The sequence below is a fragment of the Chaetodon auriga genome, chromosome 22 (assembly GCF_051107435.1).
Source record: "Chaetodon auriga isolate fChaAug3 chromosome 22, fChaAug3.hap1, whole genome shotgun sequence".
NCBI classification, from domain to species: Eukaryota; Metazoa; Chordata; class Actinopteri; order Chaetodontiformes; family Chaetodontidae; genus Chaetodon; species Chaetodon auriga.
Window position 1 is genome coordinate 3,241,207 of NC_135095.1, and position 17,357 is coordinate 3,258,563.

Consider the following 17,357-nt stretch of genomic DNA (forward strand, 5'->3'; position numbering starts at 1 on the left):
AGAACAATTAAAGCAAGCAAAACCTGTTTTAATGTTCACGTGAACAGCACCTGACTATGAATGATTGAGGACCAATCCAAAGCTTCCCCTTCACCAACACTTTGGTCCATGTTGCACTGTAATAACCAGGTATTCATGAAATTTGTTGAATAATCAAGCCTTTGTAGACCCATTTAACCTTTACCTTAGCACCATCATCAGACCAAAGATTGTGTTTTTGTTCAGCAAACATGCAAAGCTTTTGAATATCTGCCACATTTTGTCCAAACATGAGATTTTTTTTATGTATCTTGTGTAGAAAGTTTGGCCTGATCGTAGCACTAAAGAAAAGCACAGGGGGTCTCCAAGATAATACGTAATGATCCTCTGGGGACGCTGATTATCCACAACTTTCAGCCAGTCTTAGCTGTAGTCATCAAGACATGTCAGGTCAAAATGGTCGCATATGCGACCTTTTTTTCAGAGTTTGCGAGTAAGAATTTCATCTGGTCGTGTTCGTGCGAGCGCATCAGTTTTATTGCTTCGTGTTAGACATTGTGGTTGAAAGTCGTCCTTTTTTTCACTAGCTTAGTCAGCCGCCTCCACCTGCACTCTCTCCTGTTGAGACAGTGCCGTCGCGTGCACATAAGCCGTCGCGTACACGTGCAGCGCACAGAACTTCAAGACACCAAGACTAGCGTTTCGCTATTCTCAAAAATGAAGCGGTCTATTGCTGATTTTTTTCCAAAAACTAAATAAGGAGAGAGAGGAGGAGACTGGTGGTTAGGTAGAGCCTGCAAAAGGTGCCGAATCAGACGACCTGTCGGGACCAATGCATCACCCGAAACACTGAGCCCCTCCCGACTTTTTTTCAGCGGATGGATGAGAGTAATCGCTCAACAGAAGAGAACGAAATGGTCATTAAGTTTAACACTGCCTATAACATAGCGAAAGAGGAACTCCCGTTCACACAATTCAAATCCCAGATCGCACTGATGAAAAAAAAACGGGCTGAATGTGAACCCAACCTATGCCAATGACAAGGCATGTGCCCAGTTCATAGGAAAATCATGTGCTGGTGCGACCAACTGAGAAAGTTGGTCGCACCAGTGCTACCAGTGGAAAAGTTAGTGTAGAGCCCTGTGAGCAAGAGGGCATTTTATTGCGTAGGAATACAAATTTTCATTTGTAAGAGAAAGAATGCATGATTATATCTTTCAAAAGTTACACAGTCTGAAGTAAAATCACCAATCACCCACAATAATACCAATGATAATAGCATATATTTAAATATCCTGGCAGGCCCTGGCTCATTGTAATTCATGCTTGAGAGTACTGGTTGTAGAGGCGGCCCATCACACAAAGGTCACAGATTAGATTCCATCAGCAGCCAGTATGTGTCCATCAGCAGCCATGCTCCCTGTCAAAATGCCCTTGGGCAGAACACTGAACCCCGACCTGCTCCCTCATTGTAAGTCTCTGTGGGTAAGCACATCAGCTAAATTCCTCAAATGAGAAATTTAAATTCCTCTGAAGCCCTCACTTTGCCCATGGGTCAGGACCCCGGCTGGTCTTCGGGGAAATCCATCTCACGGCCCTTCACTTGTTCCACACTCATCTCAGCATCAGCTGTGAGGGCAGATCAGCATCAACCAAGGTCAGGCTGAGATAATGGTGAGGGTTAAAGCTCTCTGCAAGCTCAAGCAGGTTTTATCAGTCTCATTGAATTATGAATAAAAGAGGGAGGCCAGAGTCTCCTTCATCGCTAAATGGACTGGATGAAGGCTCACAGAGGACCCCATGAGAACTAATTACAATTAGAGATAAGGAGTTCAGATGTGAAGTCATGGTCTGTTCAGCTCTCCCTGTTTGGTGTTGCCTTAGAGCTCGACTTTACTTAGAAAGAAACATTTAACACTTAACATGCAGTTTTCACTCGGTCTCTGCTTCAGTCGCAATCAGGAAGGAAAAATCGTACTTATTCCTGAGGGACTGACTGTATCACGTGTAGCTCCTGATCTGTGTAGCTGTGTAGTTATTAGTGGTCTAAAGGGGGTTGTAGTAGTACGGGCAGGACCCAGGGGACTTTTACCCGTGGCTGGCACAAACCCAGAAATGTAATAAATAGCTAATCTTGTTTTTTTAGGGCCCATTCGATCATATTCGTCAATGCTGCTCCCATGCTGGACCGGGCAAGACTGGCACAGTGTTCAGAATCACATACTGACATACAGCCTACTACTTACTCAATCCTTATGTACTGCATCCTGCCTAAATGAACCATTAAGCATGTCGTTGCCAGCAGACAGTCCAACAGTACGTCTTCTCTGCATCACAGGACCGTACTGATCACATTTCCTGTCTGAGCTACCGTTTTCCTGGTTGTGTATGTAAGAGATTTTAAAAAGATTTTGATCTGATTAACATTCAGTTTGGATTAAACCCAAATCTGATAAAAGACAAAGTGTTGATTAGAGCTGGTATGAAAAGCCCAAAGAAAACAAAAATGAACAATTGAAACTTTCTTTGATTGTGATGTATCAAATGATTAATGTTTTCTTTTCCTATCAGTGTTCCTGCACCAAATGTTGCCTACTTGTCACCATTGCTTGCATTTGTGGTCAGCAGTATTGGAGGCTAATCCTGTCATAATATCATAAAAGACACAGAACTGTCTCTGAGTCAGTTTATTACTGTCTAGTGACTCCAGTCTTTGACAAAGAGGGTCAAGGAGATGACAGACTACAAGAGCTGGCACCAGATAGCCTGATGTCTTCATGTCCTGGGGACACAAGTGATGACAGGAGTAAGTGTCAGAGTTTCTGTCAGAATATGTTTTAACAGTTTCATTTCCAACCCTGAGTCCAAAAAGGTCTGAATGCTGTGTAAAGCACAAATAGAAACAGAGTGCAATCATTTGCAAATGAATGGTTTACAAAGTGTTCCTGAGCCCATGTACATACAATCATGTGTTCACAAAGTGGCCTGCTGGCCTGTGTGTCCACAGAGAGGTGGAGGAAAGGACTTCACTCAGCCTTGTTGCACGCCTCTGCATCTCTGGATGGATAAATTATGCATCTCACTGTTGGTGGACAGAAAGACAATATTTAATAAAAATCAGATTTTCACTGTGTCTGAGATCCTTACTTAGGGTTTAATCCTGGAAAAAGGGATTCCCTGCAATACCCATTCATACAATTAGAACCTACTGAAATAAATCAACAAAATAGGGTTAAAACATGCAACAGCTGTGTGTGCGTGCAGGTGCAACACAAGCCTATTGTAATAGATAAAGAAACTCAGCAGTCTGATGAAAAGCAGCTATCTGGAGCACTGAAGACAGGCGACCTCACGCCAAGTGAGTGAGAGCCTTTTTGAGAGCTTTGCTTTTTAACTCTGAGTGATCATTGACTTTATTACCATAGCTAACATTGCTCGACTGGTACCAGCAGCCTCTGAGGGCTAACAGAATCTGATAATTGCCGTTATTTTACTGGGAAAGTCTGTTGAAGTCCCACGTATTTAAATCTCTCCAGTCAGTGTGTGCGGTGAAAATAATTCCCAAGTTAGATGTCAAAGTGTTCTGGCTCTACATGCTGTTTCCCCCCGCTGCTTCTCTGATGTCTGCCCTCCCTCTCGATCCTCTCCTGATATTTTCACATCTAACTCAGTGAATTAAGAGTTTATTTGGACCAAACCAAAGTCGGCGGTGATTGTTAGAACAGTGAAAGATGAAGAAGGTTTTGGTGGGTTTTATTTTGTTTCTGTCGAGTTTGAATGAAGTGTGTTTTACAATGCTTAAATGACTGTTTCTGTAAATGGAGTCTGGTGGCTTTGGTGAGAGCGATAAAGCAGCTGTTTCTAATTAAACAAAAGGATCTCACTTTTTAACAGAAAGGTCTCTCTCTGCAGGGAACCCTTCCATAATGTTGTCAGACGCTTAGAACAACAATCTGAGCCTGTCAGTGGCAAGAATAAACACTTTTAGTGGACGTAATTTGACGGTGCTCAAATGCCTGGAGGGATTACATTGCAGCCCGTTTTGCGGTTGCCAGCTGCAGCGCTCTCACTCAATCCTGGACTAGTTTCAGAAACTGTTGTCCCCACTTGAACACTAAAACATGGGAAAGTAGGGTTCATAAACACAGATAATGTTTGGCCATAATTTCTCCAATTTGGTTGTCACACTGAAATCTTCCAGAACACGTGGACCAGCTTTTTTTTTTTTTTTTTTAGGAGAAATTGGAATCCATCTCAGCTCAACAGAATGACTCTGAAAATGCCAAATGACTTCCTTTTAAATTTCCTTTATTTATACAATAAAGAATTGTCAGATATCACTTCCATGAGGCTGCTCTAAGCAGATCACAGGCAATGAACCTGGCATTTCACATTCAGTCATATGCAAGTTAGCTGCGCCATGTCTGACGGGAATGATACAGAACAAAAATGACATTTTTTTGGAATTAAATACAGTTAGTCACTTTTTTTTTATTAGATTTGTATCATTTTCACTATTTTTTAACCCAACTACATTTAGGTGCTCAGTAGACATTGTTCAGTTTTATTATTTATTGTGAGGTAACCATATTTTCAAAGCCCCAACCATGGACCCTGAGTGCACCGCGTGTTCACGTACATGCAGGGTGCCCGTATGCAGGCACCACAGGCGCTGTCATCTGGGTGGGGGATAATTATTTCAATGCTTAACACACCTTTCAACACCATGGACTCCATGAACTCCGTGTTTTTGTTGCTAAGTACTTTACGAAGGAAGGAGTAAGCCTCCAGGAGCTCTTTAAAACCGACTTTCTCTTTCTTTGAAAACTGGGATATTTTTGTGTAGAACACCAACTCAGGACAACCAGTTTGAAACTGGCGTTCATACATTCAGGTACATATTTGCATTTTTTTTGTACAGAAATGGTGATATGACCCTTATTTAATTCCATACTTTTAAACCAAAACAAAACTTCCTGATTCTTTGCTTAGGAGTAGAGACCTAAAACAAATGGCTGCTAGTTAATACAAATCCCTGAGTTGTCATGTGAAAAGTGGGTGATGAATGATGAACTGGCTGATGCACGACAAGGAGAATGATGAGTGGGGCTACAGGCAGGATGGCGGTAGCAGATGAGGTGATGGCTGTGATATCTACTCTTCCATTGAGTCCGAGGAGTGTTTCCTGCTCCTCTGTTGAACAAGTGTACATGACAGTTTTCTCACCCCGAACCTTCTTTACTGCCCATGCCGAGTTTGTTTGAGCATTAAACTAGCTGGCAGTGCTGACAGCGACACACAGTAGCATTAGCTGCTACTACACTGAAATAGGTGCGAATATTCCTACTGCGCTCATCGCTATTAACATCTGACATTTAACAGGCTTTATCTTGATGAAGCAGCACAAACACTACACATACAGAGGTATTCACCTTATGCAGGTGGCAGCATGCCCATTGCCTGTTGGCAAAACTCTGCTTCAATCAAAGTAATGGACAAAGCTCTAATTACTCTGTTTTGTCGTCTCAGTGGCCCGTGGCTTCACCTCGGGCCTCTCTGCCTGCCAGATAGGGCTGATGAGTTGGTAACTGGTGCAGCTGACAAAATGTCAAGATGGACAACCTTGCGCCCTCTCGCATGAGGTGGTGAGCTAACCACGGCGCTCTTATATGTACAGTAAATGAACTGTTTGAATTTCACTTAATTAACACGTTGACAAAGATTTGTTCATCCACCTGCAGCATTTTTAATTCACTATGACCACTCCAATGAACTAGTTTAAATGGAATACTTCATCTGTATTTGTTAACATATTTGTGTAAAATGAAATATTTTTTGACTGGGCTACACAAATATATATATATATATAGTTCTAACTCTTCGCTGAACTGTATGATGTTTACCCTGAGTTAAATATTTAAACCCAGACTGTTTGATGAATGTTTTTATGGCTGCTTAATATGCAAGCACTTGCTGTTTTGTGTATAATTTTTTTTACATATTTACCCAAAATTCAGCCTGACACTTGGTATTTTTGGAACCTTTGGGATCTCCACTAGTAGAGGCTATTAGAGATGTGGGAGTTACGGGCTTCACATGATAAAGCTCAGTACAGAATTTAAACTGAGACCCAAACCTCTTTAAGGCCTGACAGAACATCATTTGTCCTGCCAAAGCCAATGCCCCAAATATTTATATGTTTGAGACAATAAGTTGACTGTTGAAATATGTTTCCCATGTTATGTAAGATGAGTTAGGACTTTATTGATCTCACGCTGGGGAAATTAAGTGAGACAAAGTTAAAGTAAGTATTGCATTGGCCGGGAATCGAACCCGGGCCTCCCGCGTGGCAGGCGAGAATTCTACCACTGAACCACCAATGCCTGACATGCAGGTGTATGGAAGATTGGCAGGGATGGGTGAAACAGCGCGCGAGGATACATGTGAAGTTTTTGACCAGCTGGCACGTCTGTCTGTTGGATGTCAGTTATTGATTGGATGCTGCAGTTGATTGGAGCATCGCTGGAGATTCAGCAGAGTGAAGGCAGGTGACTGCTTCACCTCCCAAGTTTCATATTTTGTTTTCAATACTGAACACAAGAACCACAAACACTTTTCTTCATGTATGGCAAAGTTTTCTTTTCATGATCTGTTCATTTTTATTATGGATTCAGTTACAGCCAGGGAAACTTCAGGAGTCTTGCAGGGAGTCTGTCAGTCAGCAAGAAACATTTTTTATATCATTCATCTGCCATTTAGCCTAATAAATGATTTCCAATGCTCAAAAGACTCAATAATCACATTCTGGGTGATTAAATTATGATTTCACATTGAGAATATCAGTAAATACAGTTGCACATAATGAATAGACATAAATGCATTCTGCCATTAGAGATGCTTCCTGTGCTTCTGGGCAGGACACAGTACGAATCAAATACAGAATGCAGGTTGTTAGTCATGTGCAGGTGTTTGTTAAACAGGTAACAGGGTGCAGAGAGAAAACTGCTGCTCTGGCAATGAACACGGTGTGCCTTTATTGGTATTAGCACAGTGTGCACGTGCAGCCAAATTCATCATCACAGCTGTTAAAGCCGACTGACAGCTGTGTATCCAGCTGTGATCAGCGGACTTCATTTCATGTGACGCCTCAGAAGAAAGGATGTGCCACTCCTCGTTTCTTCTCTCCTCACATTGTTTCCTCGATGGGGGGCAAAAAGACACAAGGAAAAGATGCAAGTGAGGGAAACGTGGATGCAATTTTAGAGACTTAGGTTGCACCTGTATAGTTTCTCACGTCGAATTCAAAGGAATCCATTGTGCGTATTCCTCAGAAAGCAGTCGCAGAAAGTGTTCTTTACGTGTTCAGTAGTTGATCCTGATGAGCTGGAAGTTTTAAGCGTATAGCACAGAGATTGATGACACATTCAACTTCAAAAAGGACCAATGAACCGAGGGGAAACATTTTTTAGATGTTCTTACAGGAGAGCCGTACCTTTCGGTCAGAGTGTAGACCAGTGCTGGGGTACAGCGACGGTCAGCTCGGGACTGGGCCTTGGTGGAGGCGTGGAGAAAGGCAGCTTGGGCCTTCTTCCAGGTCCAACAGCAGCGGTGCAGATGGTCCTGGACAGAATATACTGCGACCTAAACTTCCTGAGATGGAAAGAAGGGGGGCTGGAAAACAAGAGCACATTCAAAAGATGACATATCCGAAAAAGCGATGATGACGGTGTTGTGGGCAGATTCAACCTAGTTTAGCGGGGTACTTCAGGTGGATGTGTTGGCAGAAGTCACACAGCATAGTGCAGTCCGCATGTGTCTACACACAAGGCAATGAGCTGAGCGGGGTTCTGCAGTGGAGCAACAGGCTGAATGCAGAACAGCACACTTGACCAGGTGGTGAAGACGGACCAGAGTCAGGACAGACGATGCAAGAACTGGTGAACAATGACTGGAAGGGCAGCACACACTCGCTGGAAGTGAAATCAAAGATCTGACTGGGTGGAAGTGGCATGGCTGAGTATTACTAGAGGTCTTGATTGCAGTGATGAGAAGCAGCTGGTGGCTCTGCCCTGGCTCCAGTGCGCCTGCAGACACACACACACACACACACACACACACACACACACACACACACACACACACAGAAAAAGGGCTCCTCTGAGGGTGACATCTGGTTAATGTGGCAGTGAAAATGAAGCCCCAGTTGCAGATGTAACTGTATGCTTGTAATAACAATTTGTGTCTGACGTGGTTTGTCCACAGATGTTCCCTAACCTCTGTTAGCGTTCTTAAAATTACATCCACTCCTTGTCCCACATGAAAATGGACTCGTGAAAATCCATTCACAGTGTGTGTGTGACCTGGAGGCTTCAGGTTTCCACATCACACTTGTTACGTACTGGACCATGACTGGCTTTCAAACTCGTTGTGATGTCATAAATCCTGCCGGAACTTTCCTCTTTGAATGTGAATACAAGCATTGCACAGTGAAGATTGAACATCCAAACAAAATAACGAAGAAAACCCTTTTTTGAGTGGACTTAAATTCATAGGAAAAATCCACAATTTAAATTGCAGTCGCAGTTATCAGAGTCATCAAAATCACAATTCAGTCATTTCCTGGAATCATTTAGCTCCAGGTAGAGGTTGTAAAATGTAAAATCAATTATCACGGAGTCACAGCTGGAACATGAAGCACCGTGCTGCTTCACTCTCCGGTTTCGCTGTTGATGTTCTGTTGGGTGGAGCGGGAACTGTCACAGCACAATACCAGTTACGATAAACTGGGTGAAAATTGGATATCTCACTGTTATGCCTCACTGAGGGATTAGCTGCTGGAAGATCTTAAGCAGGGTGTGATTTGGTGTCGAGAATCCGACGTTCTCTCTCAAAGCAATAATACTAATTGCATTTGAAATTCGTGGCACTGCAGAAAATGGATTGAGATTCTGTTCAGGATAACAAAACAAACAGTTAATCCAGGAAATGTTAAAGGTAATTGACTTTAGAGATTCCCACAGTGAATCCACAGGGGTTTGTACTGATAAGATTGACCCTTTTTGACTTCATATGGTTTGACTTCATGGGAAAATGAATGTATCCATTCATATTTAAGCATCTATCAGCCTTTCTTTGTACGAGTTTTAATCCTTTCTAATATCTTTCACACATGCATGGATCACTTTCACACATCAGACATTACAAATGCAGCTCCTGTCTCATCCCACAGCGCTGAATATTTCTCTCTCTGCCCGTCTGACAGGTTGAACATCCTGCTGCACGGCATGACGCCTTTCTATTTCCACATCGTCAACGTGTGTTTGCACTGCGCCGTAACCTGCCTGCTCATGCACACGTGCGAGCGCTGTGCGTTCGAAGACTCGCGTCTGGCCTTCGTCACGGCGCTGCTCTTCGCCGTGCACCCCGTCCACACCGAAGCCGTGAGTACATGACACACAGACTGTCGCTAACTGAGACAAGGAGGGAGTTCGTGCAAGAGTTACAACCAAAAACAAGTAAAGAAAATGAGATGTGGTTTACATTTTCTCAGTCTAGTCTGAAACATTTACCTTTCTTTAAATGTTCTGTGACTGAAGTAGCTGCCGTCAGAGCATTGACCTTTCCCTCCCTAACACTGCCACCCATTTCACCAGCTCTAATCCTGCAACCGCGGCTCCTGAGGGGCCCCTTAAAAGAATACTCAAGCATTTTCAACATTTTCAGTGCTCATTTTCGTAATTCCCAGTGAGAAATCTATGGTTCACTACCTAATAAATGTCTTTTTTTTCAAGGTAAAACTGCACGTTTTAGAGTGGCCTTTTATTGTGAAAAGCCTGAGGCACATAACATGCTCAATATCACGGTGTTTAATCAGTATGCTAATGTGCCACACCCCTCGGGCAGATGAATTACCTTGGCAAAGAAGTGCTCTCTCACACCGATTTCAACAAATGTGCTCAGAATTTGAGAGAAGTCTTCGCTCTTTTACTTGGTGAAAAATGAGAGAGATGACAAAAGTGTTGTGTTTATTTTTATGTCAGTGTATAATTATTGTCTTACTTTAATTTTGGGGGATAATTTTGTGTTGTGGAGCTAAAGCTCCCATAATGCTCAGGGGGTTGTGAACAGGGAGTGTAGTGTTCTCATGGATTTAGTGAGATACATTGTGGCCTGCATCGTCAATATTGTTCAGCCGGTTTACATTTGTCAAGTTGGCACCATAAAAAGTATTTAGCCATTTTACGGCCAGGGCTCGCCTACCCATGTGCAAATGTTCCACCAAAACCAATCAGGACAAGCACACGTACCATCCCTTACGAAAAAGAAGTATGCTTCAAGTTCATTTTATTAAGTATACTTAAGTAAAGGGGGGGGGGCTTGACTTACAGCCTCAGTACATGTGGCACACATCTTACCACCTGAGCTATGATGCTTCTATATTATTTTCACACTTTAAAATATACTACTAGATTACTATTTAGGTATACTTAATATGTAATGGCTCATAATAGCAGCCAGTATGCATCAAGTCTGTCACGATACTGAGACCTTGGAAGAAATGTCAATTTTTTTCTCAAATAAAATAAGACAAATGTTTATCTGTTTCTGTGCGGGTTAATAACACTACATAAAAGATGAAGTTCACTTCCACCCATGTACCATTGCACCCCAAAGCTGACTTGTTACTGCAAATTTACTTGTTGAATATGTAAGTTCATGAGATAGAATGTAAAACATACTTCAGTGTACTTCAAAGAAGCTAATATGTATGGGAAAAATGTTTTAATAGGCTGCTATCAAAAGAATAAGCACAACTGCAATCCAAATATACTTGAACATTATTTTACTTTTCCTAAGTATATCTCGATCAAAAGTTCAAATACAAGTATAAGCCAAATATACTTAGACTTTTCTGTATACTTTTCAGTATAAGCCAAGTACACTTAAGTATAACTTTGTCAAGTATATCTCTGATAAGTACATCAAAAGTAAACTGAAAGTATACTCTCTTATTTTTTTAGTTTAAAAGAAGTATACTAATAGTATACTTAAATAAACTTCTTTTTTGTAAGGGATTACATGTGCCCGTGGTGTTCTGAGCTAGACCAGTACAGCTCTGTAGAAACAGTGGGAGGAAAATCACACCATGTTGCACCTCACCTTCCCTGGAAAGCCGTGAAGTGTGGTGAAGTGGAACGTGTCTCTTAGTCCTCATCAGTTCAGTTCAGCTGGAACTGGTTGGCTGACTGGTTGGCTGAGCATTGTGCTCTGACAATGAAGAAAATGGATTGCCTGTGGATATTCCCTGGTCAATTCTTTTCTGAATTAAATTGGCATTATTATTTTTTTTCTATTTAAAATGCAGCCTAGTGCAAGACAGACAAACGTGGAAGCAGATTCAGACGACAAAGTTAACACGCTCTGCTGGTTTTGTCTTGTGCTGATGCTTCTTATGGCCAAAAGAGGACCAAATCACACCTGTTCAATGCTTGTTTCACTGTGAACATGAGAAGTAATCATCGTTTAGAATGTCTGAAAAAACGAAAAAGGCCTGTTACATTACAGTATGATGATGCAGTCTTTAAACAGGCCAAATGTTCTTCAACACACACACAAATCAGGGTGTCATACGAACAATATGTGAACAAGACACAGCTGCTTGTTTCCAAAGGTGTGTTTCATTCATCCATTGATGATTAAACTGTGGTCAAACTGGCATTTAACACCAGACAACAATTAGAATATTCTCCCTAGTAACTCCATATCTGTATGAATATTCTGTTCTGATCTCACAAAAGCTGCAGATCCAAGCAGTGGGTTAGCATTCCAGGTTAACTTAAACCTCTGTGGTGCAGCTACTTCACAATAAAAGCCCTCTGTCAGTGCATCATTGTGGTCTGCTGCTATTGTCACACTCCTGAGAATCTGATTCTTGATATGCTGTGAACTGTGGAGCAGCTGCATGCACATGAAGTGCAGTAGATGATGGGCATCGTAGCAGCTGTTATACTGCAGGCCGGTCAATAATAAATTCATAAATGGTCGAGGTTTCCTGCAGCATTCTAGTGGAGGCGGCCTGCCTTGTGTTAGATAAAGTGCCTCCACTGAAGTCAGATGGAACAATAGAGTGTAAGGGACTATTTTGCGCGCCCTTGGTTATGGAGGGAATAGTGGCATTCTTTTTTCCCACTGACATTGTTATGTGACTGACAGTCGAGGCTCCTCTACGGCTCGGATCGACGCGAAGCTCCGTGTTGAATCATCAGTACAAAAGATGAACAGCCTTGTTCGAAAATATCTGTTTTTTTAAGCAAAATCTCCAAGGTGCAAGCATGTGGACATACAAAATGGAAGATGCTGACGTTCTCTTATGTGTGCTGCTAATGAGTGACAGTTGTCAACTTCGGTGTTTTTGCTTCAGTTGAATACAGCAGTGATGGTGCTGTGTTTTGTCCCTGAGTCAAACAAAGTGTTTTGAATTCAATGCACAGTACACAGCAGCAGCAGCAGCTGAGGCTCATGGGTTTTGTAGTATATACCAGGCCAAACTTAGGGGAAAAAAATGAAAAAAAATCCTCGTAGGATTGTCAGATTATCCAGGAGACTCTTGTCTTTCTAGGTTAAGTAACATTGAGGATTTCATTGAAAGAGAAGGGGAAGCATGCATGCTCTCTAGAAGCAGTGACCCCTTTACATTACAGTTCTGTTGTACTTGTAAGAACCTACCTTTCTACCTTTGAGAAATGAGGCCTGGTTTCCGTCTGTGGTCTGCCCTTCATGGTGCCGGTGTCCACCCTGTAACAGTATCTTTGAGGAGGAGAGCAGGTCCTTTGGGATCAGTACAGTATCACATTATTATTTCATTCACTCCTGCTTTCAGTGAGTCTTTTGTGTCCCTGTACGTCAGCTGAATTCAGCTCTCACACCCACAACCTCTGCTCTACTTTGCATGAGATTCCCAGAGGGAAACGTTTCCCTCGTCTGACTCCCAGAGACGGTGAGTCAAGTAGTGGAATCTATGCAAAAAAAGCAGAGCAGAGCAGAGCAGATTATTATTTCTCCCCCTCACTTCAACAGGTGAGGTGACAGTCAGTGCTCAGAAGTTCACTACACAAGTACTGCAGAGATATTGGAATGGGGATGAGTGCAAGGGGTGGGGGTGGGGGTGGGGGGGGCTGGGAGATGAATGGAGGCGAAGAATATGTGCAGCATGGAGAAAGAGCTGAATGAAGAAAGAGAAATGCATGAGATATGGCTGAGGGGGGCGATGAAAGGAACGCCATGCAGGCAGAGAGGGAGGAAGGCAGCGAGCGACGGGGAGATGAATGGAGAGCAGCAGGGGTTGTAACAGGACAGGCCTCCTGCCAGGGCGCTCCCATGACTCCCTGCACAGAGAGAGGCAGAGACACGGAGACGGAGACAGGAGAGAGCAAAGGGAAGGTTCAGAGAAGAGGAAGAGAAAGCGAGCTGGGAGCGAGGGAAGCAAGACGACAAGACAGAAAAGAAAGTGAGAGCAGGAAGCGTGAAGGAGTCAGAAATAAGGTCTCAGAGTCTCCGGGCCGGCGTAGGCGAGAGTTTGATTTCCCTGCTCGTCTCCCAGCATGCCAGTCAAACTGCCAGAACAGGCAGAAACACTCGGACTGGGAGAGAGGGGGGAGAGCTGGCTGCCGGCCCCTGTGCACCACCCCTCCAACAAGTCACGTTTGCTCTCCATTCGAAAGCATTTCATGGAATCTGAATCAAATTCGGAATCTTTTTTTTCAGCTTTGGAATAGCTTTCAGTGTTTTTGCATACGTTTGAAATATCTCATCTAAATGAGATTCAGCTGAGATCTGTAATCAGCTTTTGTGAAGCTCCGCAGAAATGTCTCTACAGATCGACAAAGACATGGAATGTAGACCTCAGAGGCTCACGGAGGCGCTGACCTGCAGACCTCCCAAAAACTCCTTGTTAGTAGATTCACCAGCTTCCAGATCTCAGAGAATTTAGATATTCTACCATCTTTGGAACAAGACTCAAAGCTTGCTATCCAAGCTCAGTCCTAGTGTTGTAATCCGAATGTTCAGTTTCCATCAGCTAGTGTTATGCAAATATATTAAAAGTGGATGGAAAGTCTCCTATACACACACACAAACACACACACACACCAGCACAGGGAGCATGATATACCCCAGACTGCACCTCAGTATAAACAGGCTCCATCATTAAGAGCAGATGGAGTTCATTTTTCTCACCGTGATAAGGAATGAGATTGGTAGAGATAGACTCACACAGAGAGGCACAGACACATGGGGGGGGGGGGGATTTTCACAGAGCCAGTCGCTCTCATGATGATGTTCTCCACTGACCTTCTTCCTCACTCACCCGGTCACATGCTAGAAAGGATCAGAAACCAGAAGCAGCCTCCAGTCCTCTGCACGACTAAACTTTATCTGAACTGAAACACTTAGCGGCCATTCACACACATAACTGTTTTCACTGAGGTTGAAGCGTTCTGCAGCACAGCTCGCTGTTTGGCTCCTTTCTCTAGTCAGAGTTCTTCCATTAGGTCTGTTGTAAACAAGACGTCTTAATAAAAGTTTGTTAGTTTCTGCCCAAGCTGTTTCACTGTCAGAGTGTAACAGCGAGCAGCATCAGACACGGTGTGTTTGACATGGATGGCAGTTTGCTTTCCTCTTTAGATAGCCTACAACATTAGCTGATATCATCAGCTACAAAAGCTAAATGACGGATCTCGGCCTAGCCTAGCCTAGATGGTGCCGGCAGGCTTTTCAAGATAAAAGCACCATGGGATCAACATTGTTATTTTCAATACGTTTGTAGTGCTGTGTGAACACCCTTCCGTAGGAGCAGGAATAAAGCACATCTGTAAACAAAAGGAAAGACGCAGCACACAGCTCACACACAGCTCACACACAGCTGCCGCTCTCAGCCTTTGAAGGTGTTTCTTGGTTTTTTTTGTAGGTGTAGTAGTGCTGTACTGTTTGGTGCATCACCTTAGTCCAGACTGAAGAATGATTTGCCAGTGAATTGTACAGAAACAATAGCTTTGTGCTTCCCATCTCCTGCCAACATCAGGTACCTGCAAAAACTAATTGTATTCTTCATCAGCTAATTAGCAGAAGTTAGTATTGCCAACATGGTTAATTAAGGTGGTGACCATAACATAATGTTGACACAGGCCGGATAATGAAAACAGCACATTAACAATGTTAGCAGGATTGAGTGTCGGTCACTCCCGTTTTGCTCAGAGCCCAACACACAGACACTCCAGTGAAAATAGACTTTAAGAGTAACATTTTTCTGCAAGCACTGCACTTACACATGCAGCCTATATGTGTTGAATCAATTGGCATGATTCAAAGTACGCCTGAGTTAGCGTGCTGTCACTGGATTAGTTTGATACTGAAGAAAACATGATGAATCTAAGGCAAGTGCTTACAAGGAGTGTCTCTTTTTGGATTTACGGACGTTTATTTTTCGACTAAAATCCGAGATAATGAGATACTTGCAAAGCGTAAGTTGCACTGAATCTAGAAATTTGAAGAGTATGACTTTCGATGTTAATTGTGGGGACTGAGCTCTAAGGCTTGTAAAGTGCCTTAATTGCCTCCATGAGCTGTGTGTCACTGCTGCCGCTGCCAGTGCTGACTGTTAGCGAGCGGGCCAAATCTGCATTCACACGATAACTAACTTCACGATGCTTATTTGGATCCCCCCGAGTCTTAGGTTTGCACAGACTGGAAACTTTGAAGCTGATGTTGCTCCAACATTGTGCCTCTTCATTAATTCGCTGCTGGTGACGAGGTGTATAACTCAGAGCGGTAAAGTCAGCTCCTTTATGTCGTGCTTCCTGCGGTTGCCATGGTCTCACAGCAAGATGTGGGAGCAAGTCGAAAAAAGCGGAGCCAGCATCAACTAAGACTGAAGCGGTGGACAGCTGTGTGTGTTCAGTGAATCTTATTACATGCTGACAGAGTTTAGAAAGAAAGCTGTAAAATGTTTCATTGCATGTTAACAGTCAGGCTGCTTTCTGGGCTGAATGAGTTTCTTTAGTCATTTATGTGGAAGTGTTCTGTTTTTGTACCATTATTCAATTTCCTGAGTTCTGATATTACGCAATACCCCGATCTGCAATCAGACATCCGCATCTCTCTGTGTTTTTTTTCCCTCTTTGTAGTCATTTGGAATAGCGGGACGTTTAATAAGACCCTCTGGGCTGTTTCTATCACAGGCTGAACGTCTCCTTTTCCCTGCAGTTGTTCATCATTAATCTGACATTCTAAATAAACTCAGCCTGAACCTCAACAGAGCCAGTATCAGTGTGTCTCCGGGTTCAGACTGTCTCCTGTTCTCTGTGTCCAATATGGCCGCTCTGGCAGTCAGTCAGTGGGGCTGTGAATGGGGCTCCTGTTTCAGAGCTGAAAGGCTCTGTTCATCCACACCTCCTCTCCTCCTCTCTCTGCTGATAGCATGCTGGCCATGTGTGGATACCATCAACCATATGTGTGCTGTGTCGCTGTGGGCCCTCACACACACGCACACACACACGCACACACACACACACACACACACACACACACACACATAAACTAAATAAAGCTGTTTTGGGCTGTTGGTGAAGTCTAGGACAGACAGAGCCGAGGGACAGACGACTGCAGATACAAAACTGTACTTAGAATGTGCCCAGGGTGAAAGTCTGCCTGGAAAAAGTCACACACTCTCAGTATGTGTGTGTTTGGGTGTGTTTAACCGAGCTGCACTTTTACACTTCCTCTCCCCCTGTGCTGGGGTTTGGATGCAGGGAGGCAGCTGCAGCTGAGCTCAGATTCCTACAGAATTATGTAATAGGCCTGAATTAGAGACAGAGACATGGGGAGAGAGACAAATAGGTATGTTTCTTTCCTCCTCCTCCTCTCTTTGTCATGCTGGCTGTATCCATACGGAGCCTTTTATTCCACTAATAATCACACTAACAGCTGAATTACAATTAAAATGCCTCCTGTAAACACCTTGATCAGATTAAAGGGGCATTCCAGTGAGCATTTTATTGTGCTTCTATAAAGTTTGGAACATGTGAGAGACAGATTAAAGTCTGCAAAGGCAGTCGTGCTCTGACTTTTAGTCCCTTCTATGAGTCAAGTACCAAAAACACTTGTCCAATAATGCAGCCAAATGCAGATTTTCCTTCCTGCCTGTAAATGCTCGTGTCTCCTCTGTCTCCAAGCCCCCACGGAGCTTTGTAATCACGCAGGCTTTTTGTTAAAAAGATGAAGCTTAAGCCCAGTCTTAGATAACCCTGATGACATTAGGGTTATCTTCTCAGACTTTACAGAGCTCCTCCAGAGCTGCAGAAGACATGATACAGCTGCTTTCT

General features: G+C 43.3%; 1 protein-coding gene and 1 non-coding gene across 3 annotated transcripts in view; one reads left to right on the plus strand and one right to left on the minus strand.

Annotated features, from left to right (window-relative positions):
• Positions 1 to 17,357, plus strand: part of tmtc1 (transmembrane O-mannosyltransferase targeting cadherins 1) — a 132,904-nt gene that overhangs the window by 9,383 nt on the left and 106,164 nt on the right. For both annotated transcript variants that reach the window (XM_076722539.1, XM_076722540.1), the window contains exon 2: positions 9,242 to 9,419. In XM_076722539.1, coding sequence (XP_076578654.1) covers positions 9,242 to 9,419 — 178 coding nt within the window. The remainder of the gene's footprint in view (positions 1 to 9,241; positions 9,420 to 17,357) is intronic.
• On the minus strand, positions 6,292 to 6,362 carry trnag-gcc (transfer RNA glycine (anticodon GCC)). The gene has a single exon. It is a non-coding gene; the product is annotated as a tRNA-Gly (tRNA).